Below are 18,900 nucleotides of genomic sequence, written 5' to 3' on the forward strand. Positions count from 1 at the left end.
GGGGGGATCTATACCTCTTGTTCTTGTGTATAGAGCTTCACCTGTATAATGTTTCATGAAGAGTAAAGTTTTAATCCCTGACTGACCTAAACCAATCCTGGTACTGCTTGGATACTCATAATGAAAGTACAGTCTTGGTTGATTTGCATCAAAGGCCAGTCGAGGAGGATACAAGCTTAATTCTGATATCCATATACTTATGTGTATAATTTCATGGACTGCTAACACATTGCATGTGTCCCAAACCAGAAAGAATTACAATCTTGTCACTGTGTGAGCTGAATAAATGGGGGATATCAACAAGTTAATTGCCCTCAAATCTGTGAACGCGCCCCTGGACCCCACCGGGATCCTAACATGGGACCCGGGACCCAAATTGTTGGCATGATTACACTATTTTGCAACCTTTCGCATCGTGACGGATCGCATAAAAAGAACTAGGTCATGTCTGCATCACACGATGCTACCCAGATTGATCAGTGAATGAGGTGCTGATGTGATGATGACATGATTCAATCAGCCAATCAGAACCTGACTTCATGTTTACACCATAAACTGAGCCAAATCAGGCAGTGCGAATGATCTTTGCAAAAATGTGTAGTCGCTCTGCTCACATGGATAGTGGTGCTGCTAGGGTTACTAAAATTGGTAAGTTTGCTCCACTTAACTTAGTTGAGAATGGCTGTTCTAGACATTATTTACTGATACAAACTATATTATACTAAAACTTATCAACTTGAATAATTGCAAGCTAAACCAAACCCATTTAACAAGTATTACTAGCCATCAGCATAATACCGTAAATGTTCGCCTAATGGCGCACCTGGGCTCCTTTGCCTTGGGGTAATTTCATGTACAAATAGAGAACTCCCGCCTCTAAAATTCCTAACAAGAATTAAGGGTATGTGTCCTTATTTGCTGGTGGGATTTTTATGGGAGTGCACTTTTAGTTTCTATAAGAATTCCAGTTATGTCAAGGGAGCCCTTAGCGCCATTAGGCGAACGTTTACGGTATATTGCTAAGTTAGTTGCATATATTGAGCATAAGCTAGGAAGAATGTGTGTTTACATTATGTAACTGTAATGTTAGCACAGTACTTGTTGATTGTCTCTACTTACAAAAATAACTATAAAAAACTTAAGTTACTAAAAATGAAAACCCATGTCATTATTACCTGGTTATGTTGTATACATTTTCTCAGCAGCTCTGTAGCCATGTCGTATTTACCAGAGTTAACATACACATCAGCAAGAAGCAACCAACTTTTCTCAAACTCCTCACCATCCTAAAATGACAAATCAATGTATCATTTATAAAACCATCAACATAAGGACTAGCATCATTATACCTTATTCATTATAGGATCCAAGGGCAACTTGGACAGTAAAAATTTAATTTATTGTTGCAGAGATCAACAAAAAAGTAGAGATATTACAGTTTCATGTCCAATGTCCTATATTTTGTTTTTAATACACACCTTTTGGCTTAACCACTAGCACATCTATGCTACTAAAAAAGGAGCCCAAAAAAATAAATTTGGATGATATTTACGATTTTCCGAATGCGCAAATCGCTGAATGGGCCTTTAACTAGCCTTAGTACCTAGTCCCAAACTTTTTACAAGCGACCCAATTTTTGCTTGAATTAATTGTTCCAACCATGGACGTACTAAATAAGATTTAATTATTTAGTACATCCATGTTCCAACCCACAAACTATTGCAGCAGTATATATACCCATAGACATCCATGATTCTTAGTCAGTGGGAGTGGTCTAGTTCGTAGACACATTTTTGATTGGACACTCGCAAGATTTCGGGTGCCGTTTATCAGGCCGTAGACGACCCCACATCATCATGCGTCTTGATAATACTTTACACGCTTGTAGAGGTGCGCGTATGTATCGCGCTGTATGCGTAGACTAGTGCGGAATACGCGACGCGCTAGCAGTACGCGCAACAGAATACGTGAAAGTTGTAAACAAGTTTCGTTCATTTTATAATGAGGGGAGTTTTTATGATGGTAACTTTTTTTTTGCTTTAGAAAAATTGTTTACAGTTATTAAAATAATATTTAACTGACTAAGAATGAGAATAAGCGATAGGAATTTTTATTTTCTATCCTCTACCTATGATGAGGCGACAGGCAGGTCCAATATTTTTATCGTAGTGGATACCGCTGCGCCGGCATCCACTACTCAAAATATTGGACCTGCCTGTCGCTCTATCACTGGTAGAGGATAGGCAAAATAAAAATTCTATCGCTTATTCTCTAAGTGGAGGACGGGTGAGACCAAAGTTTGAGTCGTCCAGTTTGCTTAACTTCACAAATGCAAATGAATCGCACACAATTTGCAATGTTCACTTCTAAAATAAGATACTTCAACATGTTCAAAGGTGCACTATTTACTTGTTAATAGCGCAAGAAAATGTTCAATTTAGTTTCACAATGCCGTCAGGGTTGTGAAATTTTTGTTGATGGTTATAATGTTAGCTTCATGATTTTCTTCTGTAAGGGTTTTGCTTGCGACCCTTTTCCAAATGGTCTGCCACCCACAAAGGGTTACGCGCACAATGATGACCGTGGGGGACAACTGATAATGCCTAATTGCATGAAGTCCAGAAGAATTAATCGTAGTTTAATTTTTCATTGTACAAACATATAACGCTTACCACAGGGTTCCAATTCATTTTGGCGATACGCTTCAGCTGATTCCTGGCTCTTGGTGTCTGCTTTAGCATCATGTAAGCTGTGGCCACACCCAGTAATGCTGGAACATTTTCTCGCTGTAAAAGAAGGATCAATTAACATTCATAATCAGTTTATGTATATCAAGCATTTTGCTACCCCTTTTAACACATGTATTTATTTTTTTTGATGATACATGTAAAATCAGCCATCTTTTGGGTAAAGTTAAGTGATTATGACTGAAAAATGCATTTTTTACAAATTTGGGTGATTTTAAAGATTTTTTATGGTAATTTGCACATCAAGAAAAACAACAACAACAAAAACCCAACACAGCAACATCTTACTGACCGCCCAAGCCTAATTGAGCGGTAGGCTCGCTCATAAAATGGGGGTGTGGTGTGGTGGGGTTGGGGCCTTTTTGTGGCAGTAAAACACTCATGTTCTCCAAATTACTAAATTAAAAATTTTATTTTGATCCATCACTAACCATCCAAGAACTTCACTTTTTCTATACTTGGGTTGTAACTATATCAGATATCTTACACTTTCAACAATGCATTTCTTCCCTGTACTGATTTGTTATTCAGTGCACATGGTTGATATGACAAGAAATGAGCTCTGTTAATTCAGGTACTTTTTTTCACTATCGACCAATATAGCACTGAATATAAAATCAGTACATGTACAAAGAAGAAATGCATTGTGAGTAGTGCCAGATATCATCTCTGGATTGTAACTATGAAAAACATAATTGATCAAAACAACTGTGAAGCCCAAAAGATAGAAGACTTGTGTTAAAAGTAAACACCTACCTCACTTGTAGCCATTTCCATAAATGAAGCCAGAGCTTTCTCTATGTTGTTTTTACTCTTGGTAGCCATCAATACATAGTTAGATAATATTGCATGCTGGTCTGATCCAGGCTTGGGTTTCAATTCCTACACAATTAGTAATATTAAAAGAATAATGTAAAGACCTGGTTCTCTGCCAAATAAAACCCCACCTGAATAGAACACCTAATAACTACTTAATTAACATTCATTAAAATGCACTGTTTCAGTGGTATATATGATGGCCCAGGACAACACTGCATATCTCCATTTGTGGTAAAAATGAGATTTTGATACCAAAATATTAAAAAAATAATGGGCTTAACAACAAAGAATCATGTCCATTTGAAACTCCAATAAAGAGAAATATAGCCTTGTAAGTTATATACAAAGGCATATGAGGCCAGGGGTCCATTTCACTAACTTTTAACCCTTTGTAACTCAGGAAACCGTTCGTAAAGTTACGAATACCCAACACTAGACGTAACTTTATGAAGGGTTAGACAAAAATATGAATCAAAACATTCATAATCTTTTATGAAGGGTTCTTGTAGTAAATCTCTATTACTTACAAAGGGTACCATTCGTAAGTATGTTTTGTGAAATGAAACTTGCGACTCGTCGTAAGATACAAATGATTTTGAGACTTACGAAGCTTTGTAATGTTTAGTGAAATGGACCCCAGAATTCTTTAAATATAATTTTCTCCAAATGGTCAAGATGGAGATGAGGCAAAGTTGCACTGAGCCTCAAGCACTGAGCAATGTTGCACTGAGCCTCGATATACAAAAGAACTATCAAAAATAAGTTTATGAATAAATTGACATATCCAATAACTGAGTACAAACTTCACTCTCGTACGACCCACAGGTAGGTGATCTGGCTTTTCTAAGGTTTTATTATATGCCTGTAAAATGAACTCTAATTTGGTTAATTACAGCATTCAGAGTCTTAGAAGGATGAAATAAAATACAGAGAAAAAAAATCAATTCTTACTTTGACTAGTTTCTCAGCAGTTCTCACTGCCACTTGTTCTGAATCAGCTTTCTCAGCAGCACTCCTAGAAAAGAAACAAAATTATCTCAATCATAATTATGCAACATATAGAAAAGATAAATTATATTTAGATAATACAAAACAGCTTTGGTTTCAAATCAAGCAGCACTAAAACAGCTTCTAAGGATAAGCTTAATTTGATGTGCCTATTAAATATATCCTCGCCTAATTATACAAACAGCAATAAGTGAGCTGATGTTCATGAAGTTTCATAAAAAGAGTACCACTTTTTATGTCCAGATGTATAATACAGCAGTTGGTAAAACATGGAAATCCGCAGACATTTCATATGGGTGAGTACTTGTACTGGATTGTTAATTTTGCCTTTATTCTGGTTCCTTGTGTGCTTTAATTGTCATCCATTGTCTGCCTTCTTACAATAGTACCCACTGAGCTTCTTCACATTAGGCCCTATTACTGTTTCGTCAGAATCACCAGAAGCCATCGACACTTATTCCATCTTGCTCTTGATTTAAGTAGTAGCTATGACCCTCACTATTCTCCTCTATCTCTTTCATTCCTCTCCCTCTTTCCTTCTCTTTCTCTCTCTCTCTCTCTCGCTCTCTTCTTCTTCTTATCGGATAATGTATGTGTTTGTCTGTCAACAGGTCTCTGCACCCCACGCCCGCTTAGCAGAGTCCTCGTCAATCATCTTTTTCCCCTCCCATTTTCATTTTGCTCAACAACCTAATTCTAAAATATAATCTCTGTCATCATGTATAGCCCCTCTCACTGTAAAGTATGCAGAGATTGACTCATTAACATTATTATTATCCATTGTATCAATGGTCATTTATCATGTTTATGTATTTTGTAAAATCTAATGTATCATACTTATGATTCTTATCATGCATTACTATGCATTATGCATCCATTGTATCAACAAACATATAAATATAATATTACTATATTATCATTACATTATTATGTTCTTTTAATATTATATTAAAACATTAACAATTTTATATTTATTATCATGTATTACTATGTTATATTTTGATAGTATGTATTATTCACTGAGCGTGTTTGTAGAGAGCCAGCTTATCCGTTGTTAGGCGCTTATCATCGTAGAAGTACTTCAAAATCAATTGCCATTGCAGTGTTGTATTTCCGTGATAAACTACTACAAGCACGCTTCGTAATATCATTATGCATTTAAAGTGTATTTTGGTCAATCATACATAGTAATGCTATTCTAATTTAATTATATTGATTTAATTGTTACTACCTAAATGTATTGATATTTATTTATACCAATGACTCTTGTTTACATTTAACTTTATTACTTTGTAGAGCTATTTGTATCACTTGTATATTGATGTTGATGATTGATGAAAATAAAATATGAATGAATGTATGAGATTTTTTATGCTGTTTTAAGTTATACTTACACAGTATCTGTGTCCATATTTTCGAATGTTTCACCTCCCAGTGTTTCATTGTCAGGGTTGATACAGATTTCAATCATATTCCTCACAGCTTTGTCGCCCCAATCTGTGTCTTTACGAGCCATGTTGAAATGCTTTAATGCTTCATTTGGATGGCCAACGTACCTAGAAGAAACAAAAAGTGAGGTGCTAGTGAACACAAAATAATAAAGCCTAAAACTATTCGCTTACAAAACTTATGGTGTATACAAATCATTGAAGTTTCCGCATACAGATGAATAACAGCTTACTATAAACAGTACACAAAGTGTGGAGTGCCTTATGGAATTTTCGGAGCGCAAGTAGCAAACATGACAAAATATGACTTTGCACTACAAAAAAGGCAATAGAGATTTTCAGGAGCTGATCTGAAGTCTTTGGAAATTAGCTCCCAAAGATATTGCTTGGCATAAGCAAATTTAAAAGCACCACAACCAATCACTCATAGCTGGTGACAGCGCATTTAATGGGTGCATGGCGTGAAGTTATGTAACCCATCGCAAGAGTAAACTCATCATAACCCTATCATATAAATCCTAAATGGATGAGTTACTCAGAAGGTAGGCCACCCTCTTTATTTATAATTAATTTACTTGGTCGTGAGACATTTTCGAGAGAATAAAATCATTACATGTTTAATTTGCTGGCACATCTGCCATGAGCTGTTGTGGCATGTGGTGGTGAACTCAATGACATGTAATCATGAGTGCGCGCTGGTTCAAATCCGAACGGTTCTGATTTTTTCTCTCCTTTATTGTATTGCCAGTTTGCATGAGCTTTTCTTTCTTTATGAATTATATTAGTGCAAGCTCCCCCTGGTCTAGCTTGTGGCTACTTAATATGGAAACAATAAGCTAAATAAATCAAATTTCTGGCTTTGTGTCTGCTTACCATTGATTTAACCCCTTACAGTAATTGAATCCTGGCTCTAAGGATGCTCTTGATGAGGCCTTATCAGCTTCTTCCACATAGTGAGCTACTTCTTCTAGTTTACCTGCACGCCTCAGTAGGTCTACCAGTCTGGCTAATGCCTCATAATGATCTTATAGAAACAAGCAGAAAGAAAAACAATCATATTAGCATAGATTGGTTTATACTTTGATCAGCTCGTAATCGGCGGGCCTTATCAATTTATTAATATCAATATATTTTATTTCGAGAATTGTCTTGTGACATATTACCAGAAGTATTATGAATTATTAATTGAAGACCCATACTTCATTTAATCATACAGGTCAACTCTTTCACTCTTTAACTTTTCGGAATAGTGGTAAAGGCCGATTACGAGCTGATCAATGTTTAGTAATTATAGTTTAGTCATTGCATAAATGAAGAATATGTGATGCGATCAAGCTAAATGAGTCTAATGTCGATCAAAATCATAATTCAGTTTTCAATTTCCGTACTTGAGCCATTCTCAGAGCTTTATTTTGCTGAAATCCCCATCATAATTAGACTTTTGGTTCCAGAGATATGGTCATTTTAGTATTGCCCACAAACAATAAAATACAAAGGAAGTTGAATACTATTGTTGCCTACATCTCAAAATTAATATTCCTGACATCTGACTCATTTTGCTTGATAACATCACATAGAGGTGTTAATTTCTAGACTTAACTGGGCCAAATCCTCTAAGACTTCATGTATTTACGCAATTACACTGCAAAAGCAAATTGACATAGAAGTTGCGATGGGTAGTGGCGTAGCCAGCTTTTCGGAACCGAGGGGGAACTTTCTTGAAAATGTACAGACAGAAATTTTGCGGACGGAAGTTGTGAAATGTTGACACAATTGTTTTTGCCCAGTGTGCTCGAGAATATAAAAAGTGGGGGAGGGTGTCTCAGGGCAAGAGTTTCCAAAATTTTTTCAATGTGCATCTAAGTTTATATATCAATATCCAATAGGGGCAGGTCAGATCCAAGATTTTGAAGTATTTGAGCAGCATGTACTTTGTTTATTTACCCTGTATATGCAGTACACACAAAATTGTCTATTGTTGATCTCACTTTTTTTCACCAAGGCCTGTTGTGTGTACTGACGGCCTCAGATGTACCGACAGCTTTGATGAGTGGGGGGGAGGGGGACTGGCCCCACTATATGCCACTGGCGATGGGATGATGTCCTCGGAATCATAGAGCTTGAGTACTAATCAATTGTTTTGGTTACAATTTCTTACCTGGTGATCTCTCCAGGAGTTGTTGAAAATGGAATGTAGCTTGGTCATACTCTCCCTTCCTGAACATCAAATCAGCCATCATCTGGAAAATTACATTTGATACTTATGATACTTTTACTTGAAATTCTTGTATTCCTCATATCTTCTTGTCTGTCTTCTGATGAAAAGTAATTACTTTACCATAAGATAATTTATGTTATTTGTTGCATCCCACCATCTGTATCTAATCTTAATTTTATGCTTAGGCCAAGAAAAAAAATGTTTGCTTGCCCTCAAATGAAATTTAACAATTGGGTCGGTCGGTCGGGATTTCTTTTTTTTTCTTTTTTTTAAATTACCAGCACACTCTACTGTTTGTAAAATTTAAGACTCAAAATATGAAAAATGAATCAACTAACAATACAAAACAACTAAAATGTTGAACACAAGCTCTAAAATTATTTTTTTAACATCTTCTAGAATGCAAAAATTTGAAAAGAAAAAAAAAAACTTTTTCAGGAATTTCCAAAAATATGGTTGGTATTCTTTTGTACAGTAAACAGAAAAAAAAACACCTTTTTTCTGATTTTTTTTTTGGCCTTAAGAACAAAATTGCAACTTGCTTTATTTTGATTCTAACACTTCTGCTTGTCCCAACTCATCATTCAAAACCTAAAATCAACCACAATCAATCATACAACTTTTCAGTGTATTTTGATGCACTTGCAATATCTGGCTTTGTAGCATGAGTTATTAGCAGATTGAGAGAATGATGTCATATGACTATATTCACTCTAATACATGTACTCTATTAACATCTCCCTGTGGTTAAAGCAATCATTATAAAGCAAGTCTGTGGTGTGATGATATTTTGAGTAAGCTCATTACCAAATAATGAGTAGCCTAATGACTGTGTGCTTCCAATTGCATTACTTCATCCCTACGCAACCGCTGATAATGCACTTATACATTGATGCATCGAACCATATCTTCATTCTATCATCATGAAGTGTAATGTGAATGCTTGCTTAATTAACTAAAGATGATTAACTATCATCATCGAATTGGAAGGCATAACTATGTAGGTTAATTAATCATCATCGAATTAAGGAATCGGATAGCAACATTTGCACACTACTTTTTGTGGGACCTGAGTGCACACCAGACACACCAAATTGCATTCTGAATAGGAGGATTTCCTTATGATATCAAATAATTTAGATTTTTTGAAATTTGCAATATAATACAAATTTTATGGCAAATTATTAAAAATTGATACTTTTCATATTGATATTTTTGATATTTAACAGCCCTCAAATTAAACTTTATAAATCTAATGATGTATCTAAAGTATTATGTAGCTTGGAGGAAATGCCGTCCATCATGTGAAAATTTTGACGTTTAATATTGAAGATATACATTTTTTCCCAAAAATGTCACAAATATCACTTTTTAATAATTTGCGAAACAAAATCAGAACAACATTCCTTATATTCAGAATGCAATTTGATGTGTCTGATGAGCTCGCATATGTCCCTGAAAAAATACAGTGCAAACGTTGATATCCAATCCCTTTAGGCATTTGCTGCTGCAAATGGGTCAATGTTACATCTGTGCATCTAAAGATGAAGACGCAAGTACACCTTTTATCCATCACAACAATACGTACCACAGTAGCGTTATCATTCTCTTTGTCAGTTTGTAATAACTGCACTAACTGGTGTTGACATGCGTCAACTTCATTCTGATGAAGATACAGCCTGGCTAATTCCAGCATGGCTTTACCATCATTCTCTGTGTACACCAACGCCTCCTTGTAGAACTTGATTGCCTTCTCTGGGTCCCTTTGTGTGCTGCAGTGTTCGGCCATTTGGGAACATATACTGTGGGGAAAATAATGTGTGAAGTATTGTGATTTTATGTAAGTTTTGTAATGAATAAAAATGTTCTCATAGACAGCATCATCCCAGTATCTCCCCCAATGCTTTTGCTAAAAAAACTGAGATATTACTACCATGTTTTTTCCTTACTTCTAATAAATATTAGGACCTCAATATATTTCATTTTGGATGTTTCAAAACAAAATTTTTGTCATGAATATAAGTAACTGCTGCATTCACTAACACACAGGGCTCTATAGGGCAATAACATATGTTCTTGCCTATCAAGAAACATCTGATGAAGAGAAGTAATTTATTTCAGAATGAGAAACTTAATTCTTGCAACATAGCTTTTGTGGTGTCCATAAATTTTGTGTCAAATAGTTGCATATAACCTTTTTTAATTCCTGTTTAAATGTGGCACTTGTTTAGGGATGAGGTATTATAGGCTATTCCATTTAAAATTCATACTATACAAATTCATAGGGGGAGTATGAATTTCAAATGGAATGAACACATTATTAGGCAGCTCCAAAGTGGGAGGGTAAGTTTCAAATAGAGTTGCCTAATGTGTTAATTCCATTTGAAAGTCAAAATCCCCCTGTTGAAGACATTTCCCAAATCTTCCACAGGGTTAGTGTAAATTTTAAATGGAATAGCCCATTTAGGGCCACACACACTTAACGTGATGAGAGGAAAAGCAAGTGATAATCTAAATTAAATTTCACAGATTGCCTAGTAAAATAAACAGGTCATGCAATTCAACTTTTTTCTTGTAAGGTCCATATATCTGGTGAAAAAAGAGAAGACATAAATATTTTAAAAGGATCTGTATTTGTCTTAACCATACCTGGTTGCTAGTGCCTTCTGTTCTGGAACAGCGTCTGGTTGCTCAACCTGGACTCTCTTCAATACTCTGAAATATACAAATTTACAACTTTAGAACATTCAATTTAAAGGTTTATGTAATTTCTTATGCATACCTCGATCACCATAACAAAACAAAAGATTTAAACATAATTACTGAAAGTGAAGACAGAATTAAAGTGGAAGATGTAGTGTCTCCAAAGAGTTTACACCCAAAGAGTACCAACTCAAAATTGCCCTGTGTGTAATGCTATGGTAAATCTACCATTTTATTGGTCACTCAATGGACGGCAAATGTGTACGCATTGCATTTATCAGCTGAAGCCCAAAATGGAACAATAATTGGCATCTTTAAGCTTGAGTCTCATAAAGGTTTGAGTATACAGCGCTTTGTTACACACAGAACACAAAAAACCACACAATTTGAACTGAAGTTTGCCAGGCTCATAGTGAAATAATCTATAGGTACACTATTTGCCCTCCATGAGTGACACTCAAACATGGCAGAGTCAGTACTCTTTTTGTTTTGGTTCTACCTCAGTGGGGCGTCTCACCTTGCTTGAAGATCCCTGGCTTTAGTGAGAGCCAACATGGCATCCTCCATCTTGTTGGCATGGTGATGCACTTTGGCCAACATGACCAATAGCTTGGTGTCATCTATCATGGTCAGTAGGTCATTGGCTGGATAAATGGTCAAACAATAATGTGATGTGATCAAGATTATGATGGTTACTTGTCATCTGATTTTGAGAAATCTAATAAGTACCGTTCAAATTCCTTTGAATTGTATTGATTTTCACAACAAGAAAACAACTAGAATCAAGAAACAAATTAATACTGCAAAGATTGCATTGTACACTAAATATCCAAGGAAATGTCAACCGATCTTATCCTAAATAAAATTTTTTTGTATTTGTTCAAGCGCTAAGGGACTTCAGTGTAAAGCGCTATACAAGAGTCATATTATTATTATTATTCCAAGAAGCGCCCATACCCCAATAAGCACCCACCCACAGTACTTTCAATTTGATAAAGGGTACCATTAATGTTGAAGTGACTGATAGATGTTGATACAGTGAAATAGCTTGAGGATTTGAAGTCCTGTGTAAACTTGCAATACATTTACTGCATCAGAAAAGCTACTAGAACATCTCGGGACCCATATTATAATGTAGGTAAATTTGTCTCTAATAAACGGCCCTTGCAAAAAAAATAGGTAAACCAGGGAAGAAATAAGCGCGCACCCAAAATGACTTTGTAAAGCGCCAGGGTGCTTATTGGAATGAATACGGTACCTCAACCAGGCATGTAACCAGCCTGGGAATCCCCAGGGCTGAAGGCTTGATTGACAGAAATTTTGTTCTTTCAGCCATGAGTTCACCTGAATATGTTTTGAGAGGGGAGAAATAATCTCTTTGCCCACTCCCTGATATGCCCCTCAACTTACCTGATTCATGTTCTAATGCCATCCTAAGAACCTTCTCAGCTTTCTCATAATGTCTCAGTTTCAGTAGCAATTCAGCCAAGTCATGTCTCAAGAAGTTCTGGCCTCCAGTTTTCAGTGCTGCTTCATAGTAGTTAATTGCCTGAAAGAAATTAATGTTGCACAAAATTTGATTTTCTACTGATTTCAGTGCTGAAGAATCTTCAGGACTGAAGAATCTTCTACTTTGGATCACCTAGAGTTTCGTAGTGACGTCAATGCTTTTTGTGGTTGCAACACAAGCGTACCAACAAACCACCCTTGTACATATATGTGTGTGTATACTGTGAGCGATTAACTTTACACACGATTCCAACTGCGACCAGCAACATACGCACCTGCATCTTTACCGAACTTGAGGTGAACCAAAGTTTAGTCAAGTCACTTACTCATTCACTGCTTATTCAAAATTGTTGGGTTTTTTACAGCCATTTTTTAACCAATTCCCTTACTCTTATGACAAGGATTCAAAAATGGTATTAATAAATATTAATAAATGAATCAATAGCGGTGAACCTTTGAAATGTGCGTCTTGTGCTTTCGATAAATGCCTTTTGTGCAATGATTTTTATCAATTTACGGACACGAATGTGTGTATTACTGTGTGACACATGCACATCTACGAAGCCCTGGCTGATCAATTTCATTTGTGGGTCAACAATAGTTTTTTTTCTATTACTTTGGTTTGTGGTAGTTTTTTTAATACGATGGTAACAAATGTTTATAAGAATGATGTTGATGAAGTTAAATGATCATATACGAGTTTGTTGTTATGCAAATGACAAAATCAATGCACTTGCTTTTAATGTATTTCACCTTTGGGGTTGCGCATTTATCCGGTGAAAAAAATAAAGGGCATGTGCATTGATTTTTGTAATTTGCACCACAACAAAATCATATTCAATCAATAGCCTTTATTCAAACAGTCCCATGGATAGATGACAAATTGTTCTGAAACATTTGCTTTAATCAATAAATATACACTTTGGACAGAAAGCAGGAATCATCTCATATACCTTTTTAAAAACAATATTCCACATTAATACTTTCTACATACATACCTTGCCATATTGATGCGTCTTCACCAATGCCTGTCCTATCTTACTAGCGAGGGCGCTGTCCCTTGGGTTGCGTTTCATAGCCTGTTCGTAAACCTCAATAGCTTTTTCTGGTTCTTGTATGTTCATGTATGCATCACCGAGTAGCAGTGAGGTGTGTGGGCTAGGGTGTTTCTCCGCCAGTTCTCTGTCATGCAAATTGTACAAACAATTGGATGTTAATTCTGAATAATTTAGAGGCACACAGGGTCACTCTTACACAGGGAATTTTAGACATTGTTTTGTATATATTGTATCTTTAAAAGTAATGATGATAAGCATATAAGAGTATACATTTTCCATTTTACTCATTCTCTTGTTTTTGCAGTTTTTCACTTAGCGCTTTGATCTTTTTGTAATAGCGCTTTATAAGCTCTTGTATGTATGCGTGGCCTTACAGGGAACTGAACCCAGCCATATTCATTTTCAAACAAACAAGTTTATCCAACACTAATATTTCACAAGATGAGATACATAGTTGTACCATTTACCTGTAACATCCGGCATAGAGTCGTTTGTCTTTGCGATGATTCAAGTAGATCTCTGCCATTTTCTGTCTTGCTTGAACATAGTAGCTAAAGTAAAAGCAAAATAAAATATAAAACATTAAAAACCATAATCACATTACAAGTTGAAAACTTACCAATCAAGATATTTATTTTTCACTTAAGGTCAGAATAAGGGGAGGCAAATTCATCCACACCTAAATTTGAGATTTCTTGATATTTATCAACACTAAGATGTATTCTTTCCCTTGAAACTGATAAAATACAACTTGTTAATATTCCCTTCTATTTTTGCTTGATTTATTTCACTTTTTTCAACTCTAAAAAGTCACATGGCTCAAGACAGCTTAGCAAATTGGCGGGAAATAACGAGTCAGGAATGTGTGAATGTGAAATATTATGATTGATCGCAATTTGCTTCGTGTGACGCGGCGCAACCCTGCGCGTATGTCCAACGCAGTCAAAGCGCATTCAGTATATTGTTAACACCACCAAATGTGTGTAAACAAAAAAACAATTTGCAGTCACAATGCCGCTCAGATTTTTAATTTTTTAAATTTTGGCGCACTAAAAGCAGACATTATGGATTCATTGGCGCATATAGTTGCATATTTACCGTTTTAAATTATAAGGACGTTTTATGCATAATTTTGACATTTTTTTACAAAAACATCAATTTCTCCAGAGTTCACTTTTGATAACATTACACAGTTTTTGTGACAAGATAACTCGAAAGATATGCAAGCAAAAGGTAAACCAAGTTTTGCTCTATCGTTTATAGCACATGAATGTCTACGGAAGGTTTTCTCTTCAAAATATACACCATTATGTGTAGTTTTGAGCTTAATAGAGTGACAAAATTGGGATTCCTTGACTCATTTCCTTTCCAAAAATGTACAGTTTTATATACTTTGGACATAAAAATATACTTTGGACATAAAATTAAGAAATGATGATGCTCGAAAAGGTCCAAGTTCTTTCCCATTACTCTGGCCTTAAAAGGTTATCAGTAATTTGCAAAAGCAAAACACCCTAAAAGTTATCAAAATCCAGATCATTGGAGCAAGTATATATGAAGCAGATAAATGGGCTGAATGCTGACAAAGCTTGTTTTGATGTGGTCTATTGAACCTTTCAAAAAACAATAGAAAACAAAGGATTTCCCAACCCCTTTATTGATTTAAATAAACCAGATAATGTCTGACCAGTATAACAAGCATCATTCACCAGTCCATCAAGCAAGTGAACAAGGAATAGCTCTCAGGTGTGCAAATTTCTGGTTTGAGCAATAATTTTATTTTATTCACCAAACCCCTTTTTATATTTTTATATGTTCTATTACCTTTGGTTTTCTGGGACATTCCGTAACATAGCTAATGCATGTTCCACATCTCCTCTATTAATGGCTAGGTCAGCGTTAGCAACGGTGATGCGCACTTCTTCTGGTGTGCCGCTGAATGCATTGATTGCATCTTGCATGATCTTGGCTGCTTCATGCTACAAATAAAACATCAGAATTCATGTTACATTTAAAAAACAAGCGACTAAATTATGCTGATGTAAATATTTCTAACCATATCATAAAACCAATATTTTTACAAGCATTTTTAAATTAAAAAATTCTAAAAAGTTGAGAATTCTATTTGCAATAAAAATGAATCATTTTGCTTATGACAGCTCACAGATATTCAGTGTAATTACACAAATCTTTTAAAATTAACTTGATTCACAACTAGGCCTGTAATTCATGATAGTGTTTTTGAAAGCAATTGAATCGTGACTTCTCTCTAGTCCGAAGGGTCACTAGTACAAAAGTTCTCGTCCAAGGGTCGCTAGTCCGAAAACCAAATTAAGTTCGCTAATCCGAAGGTTCTCTAGTCCGAATATAGAATAAGGGTTAGGGTTAGGGTTAGCGAGCCTTATACTATATTCGGACTAGCGAACCTTCGGACTAGCGAATGGTAAATTACGTGTACAGACTAGCAAACCTTTGGACTAAGGAGCCTTTGGACTAGGGAGCCTTCGGACTAGAAAGTTGAATGATTGAGCCCTCATCTGCAAAATATCTACTCATTAACAATGCCAACAGATTCCCAATTAAAAAAATATTGACACCATCATGAGTCACCAAAGAAAAACATTACACACTGTCCCTCATTCAGTAGTCATAATCAATCTTCAAAGTAACATCTACAAAAGGTACATACCTGAGCATCTGTTACTCTGTAAGCTTCAGCAAGTTCTAAAAACACCGAAACCCTGTCATTTGTAGACAACTGCGGATGCCCCTTGCTTCTCTTCATTGCCGATGAACTCCTCTTCTTGACTCCAGGCAGTGCCATAGCAGCCTGTAGTGTCCTGACACATTCAGCATTCTGACCCATCTTCTTCTGTGTCCTAGCCTTGATGAGATGGTACAAAGGCATCTCTCTTACCTCAAAGTTGTAGCTGAGACCCATCTCCAGAGATTGAGAGGATTGGGAAAAGTTACCAAGATGTAAATGTATCTGTAAAAATGGTATGAAAGGGAAGAAAATGATATTTTTAACAAGTAAAGCTAGTGTACATTCTGTGCATTATTATATTTTTACTTTTTCATAATCACAGTTTTCTATGACCCATGCCTTTGTTTTGTAGCCAGTAATGAGGGCAACCGTGCCATACTTTCCTTAGCTCAAAACATTTTTGCCAATGTTGCTGCCAACACACAGCACTTTGCGCAATTGTGTTTCAAATGTTATATGGCAGCTTTTTATCCCAGAAAACATTCCTTAAACATGTGACTTGGGGATGATTTGAAGTGACAATGACTGTCACTTCAGATGAGTCTGGTATTTATTCCTAGCTATTATGTAAAATGTAGACCCATGTAGCAGCCGACAAGTGCATCCTTTTGATATGGATGTACACATATGTTCATAGTTCATGCACCACAGGTGCAAGTTCATCTGTGACCATTTCATTGGTCTCATCACATACAGAGCAAGAAGTGAAATACCAAGTTAAACAAAACCATTTCACATACAGAGCTATACCATTTTAAATAATGTTACTTGAACGATTGCCATGTAAATTTTACCAAACTAACAAACTTTCAAGTGTCTTCTTCATTAAAATACCCTGTTGAGGGTTAAAATGGTATTCAACTTATAGCTCTGTATGTGAAACGATCATGTTGTGTCAAATAGATCAATATTTGATAGGACCGACCATTTCAGCTCATGTCTTTCTAAACAATTAAATAACTTTAAATGTCAAAACACACACACACTGCATTTTTTCAATAAACTATTCACCTCCATCAAAATTATTCAACATTTCATACCTGGGCCATCAGCAAATGTGCATCAGCATACTGTGGGTTCTGATCCAAACATTTCTGTAGTATGCTCTGTGCTGGTTCAGCTTGACCTGATAAGAATTTGACCTTTGCTAGTAGGAATAATCCTTCCAATAGGCCTGGTACAGCTTTGGTGGCTGGTTCTAATACAGCTGCACAACGAGACAGTAGTGGACTGACTGGCTGTCCTGCTTCTGATGGCTGCAAAGAAATTGTTATAAATAACACTTGGTACTATCTTGCTTAAATAATAATTGTCATAAATTAAAAATACTTGCAAAGTCATTTCAAACAAAATTACAGCGGAAGGTATCATGTATTTGCACGCTTTCTAGTCAATATCAGAAATGAACATTTTATCCAGAAAAGAAAACACTGAACTGTTATATAGTGAAAAATCAATAATCAAAATCAATATTGAAATTGAAGAATGAAGAATCCAACAAAAGCAAAGCAAAAGGTTAGAGTCAACTATACAGTGTCTTAGCTAGCCACCCTTCTGTCAGTCATTTTAGACAGGCAGTATTTGCTCCTGGTACGGGCAAAATTAATGCCTTTGACAGATACTACATTATAAATGTAGGTGTTGAGAAAGCCTATAGACCTTTCAAGTGGACCAGATTTGCAAAACAAGGTCATATCAACACATATTTGAACTCTTTGAACCCCCATTGGGCTGTAGAAGTCTGATTGTGACAAGCATTTCTATTCCAATGCCTGGCAAACCTCAATTTCTAGTTAAGACCCTGGTCAACTATAGAAAAAATATTTAATTTGTGTACATCATGGAACATACTCTTTGCGTGGCTGTGCATAGTAAGCTGTTGTACGCAGATAACCTCGCATATATGGACGCTCACAAATGTTCCACGATGTACACAAATTTAACAATTTTTCTATAGTTAAGGGTATGTGACTCTACATGAAAGGAATCTATTGAAAATGAATACAATTGATCAATTTAGGGATTCAATCATGTTACACCATTGTTTATCACCATTTAACAACGATGCGTCTTCGGGGCTTACTTCAGGTTGTTGAATGAAGTAAACCATGCAGAAGTGCTGGATGCGAGTTTTTAAATGGTGATGAACAATAGTGAAACATGACTGAATCCCTTTCAACAACGACAACAAAAAATATTGTTAATAATAACATAATTAATGGTGTTTGCGTCATGACCAATTGTCAATAAATAACAAAAGAACTATTAATAATGATCCATGTTAAAATTGGCAATACAAATACTGGTACAATTCCAAAACAGCAATGTTTAGCCACTGTCTTCATTCTAACAAAACTGAATAAAAAAATTCCAAACGTGACGATTATTATGCAGATAACAAGTAATTTGTGAGCGCATTTCTGTCTTACTTCGTCCAGACACATGGTTATTTGTAAGTATGGGTTCATCACCTTTTTAATAATATCCTGTACAAAGAAATAAGAAGAGTTGTTGAATTTTCAGCTTGGACCAACAAACCTTATAAACAAAGTTCACTCGCATACTAAAGTATAGTACCCATGCTTGTCACATCATCTGAAAATTCGACCCTAAATGGCGTATT

General features: G+C 35.7%; 1 protein-coding gene across 4 annotated transcripts in view; it reads right to left on the reverse strand.

Annotated features, from left to right (window-relative positions):
• The window catches only part of LOC140142508 (tetratricopeptide repeat protein 21B-like), a 57,025-nt gene that overhangs the window by 2,569 nt on the left and 35,556 nt on the right, over positions 1 to 18,900 (reverse strand). For all 4 annotated transcript variants that reach the window (XM_072164495.1, XM_072164498.1, XM_072164496.1 and 1 more), the window contains 16 exons: positions 17,318 to 17,533; positions 16,200 to 16,499; positions 15,335 to 15,489; positions 13,978 to 14,061; positions 13,451 to 13,634; positions 12,354 to 12,492; positions 11,461 to 11,587; positions 10,890 to 10,955; positions 9,829 to 10,042; positions 8,181 to 8,262; positions 6,896 to 7,046; positions 5,969 to 6,130; positions 4,518 to 4,581; positions 3,504 to 3,629; positions 2,673 to 2,786; positions 1,176 to 1,286 (listed from right to left, as the gene is read on the reverse strand). In XM_072164495.1, the coding sequence (XP_072020596.1) occupies positions 1,176 to 1,286; positions 2,673 to 2,786; positions 3,504 to 3,629; positions 4,518 to 4,581; positions 5,969 to 6,130; positions 6,896 to 7,046; positions 8,181 to 8,262; positions 9,829 to 10,042; positions 10,890 to 10,955; positions 11,461 to 11,587; positions 12,354 to 12,492; positions 13,451 to 13,634; positions 13,978 to 14,061; positions 15,335 to 15,489; positions 16,200 to 16,499; positions 17,318 to 17,533 (2,295 nt within the window). The remainder of the gene's footprint in view (positions 1 to 1,175; positions 1,287 to 2,672; positions 2,787 to 3,503; positions 3,630 to 4,517; positions 4,582 to 5,968; positions 6,131 to 6,895; positions 7,047 to 8,180; positions 8,263 to 9,828; positions 10,043 to 10,889; positions 10,956 to 11,460; positions 11,588 to 12,353; positions 12,493 to 13,450; positions 13,635 to 13,977; positions 14,062 to 15,334; positions 15,490 to 16,199; positions 16,500 to 17,317; positions 17,534 to 18,900) is intronic.

This window comes from Amphiura filiformis, chromosome 20, assembly GCF_039555335.1.
Source record: "Amphiura filiformis chromosome 20, Afil_fr2py, whole genome shotgun sequence".
NCBI lineage: Eukaryota > Metazoa > Echinodermata > Ophiuroidea > Amphilepidida > Amphiuridae > Amphiura > Amphiura filiformis.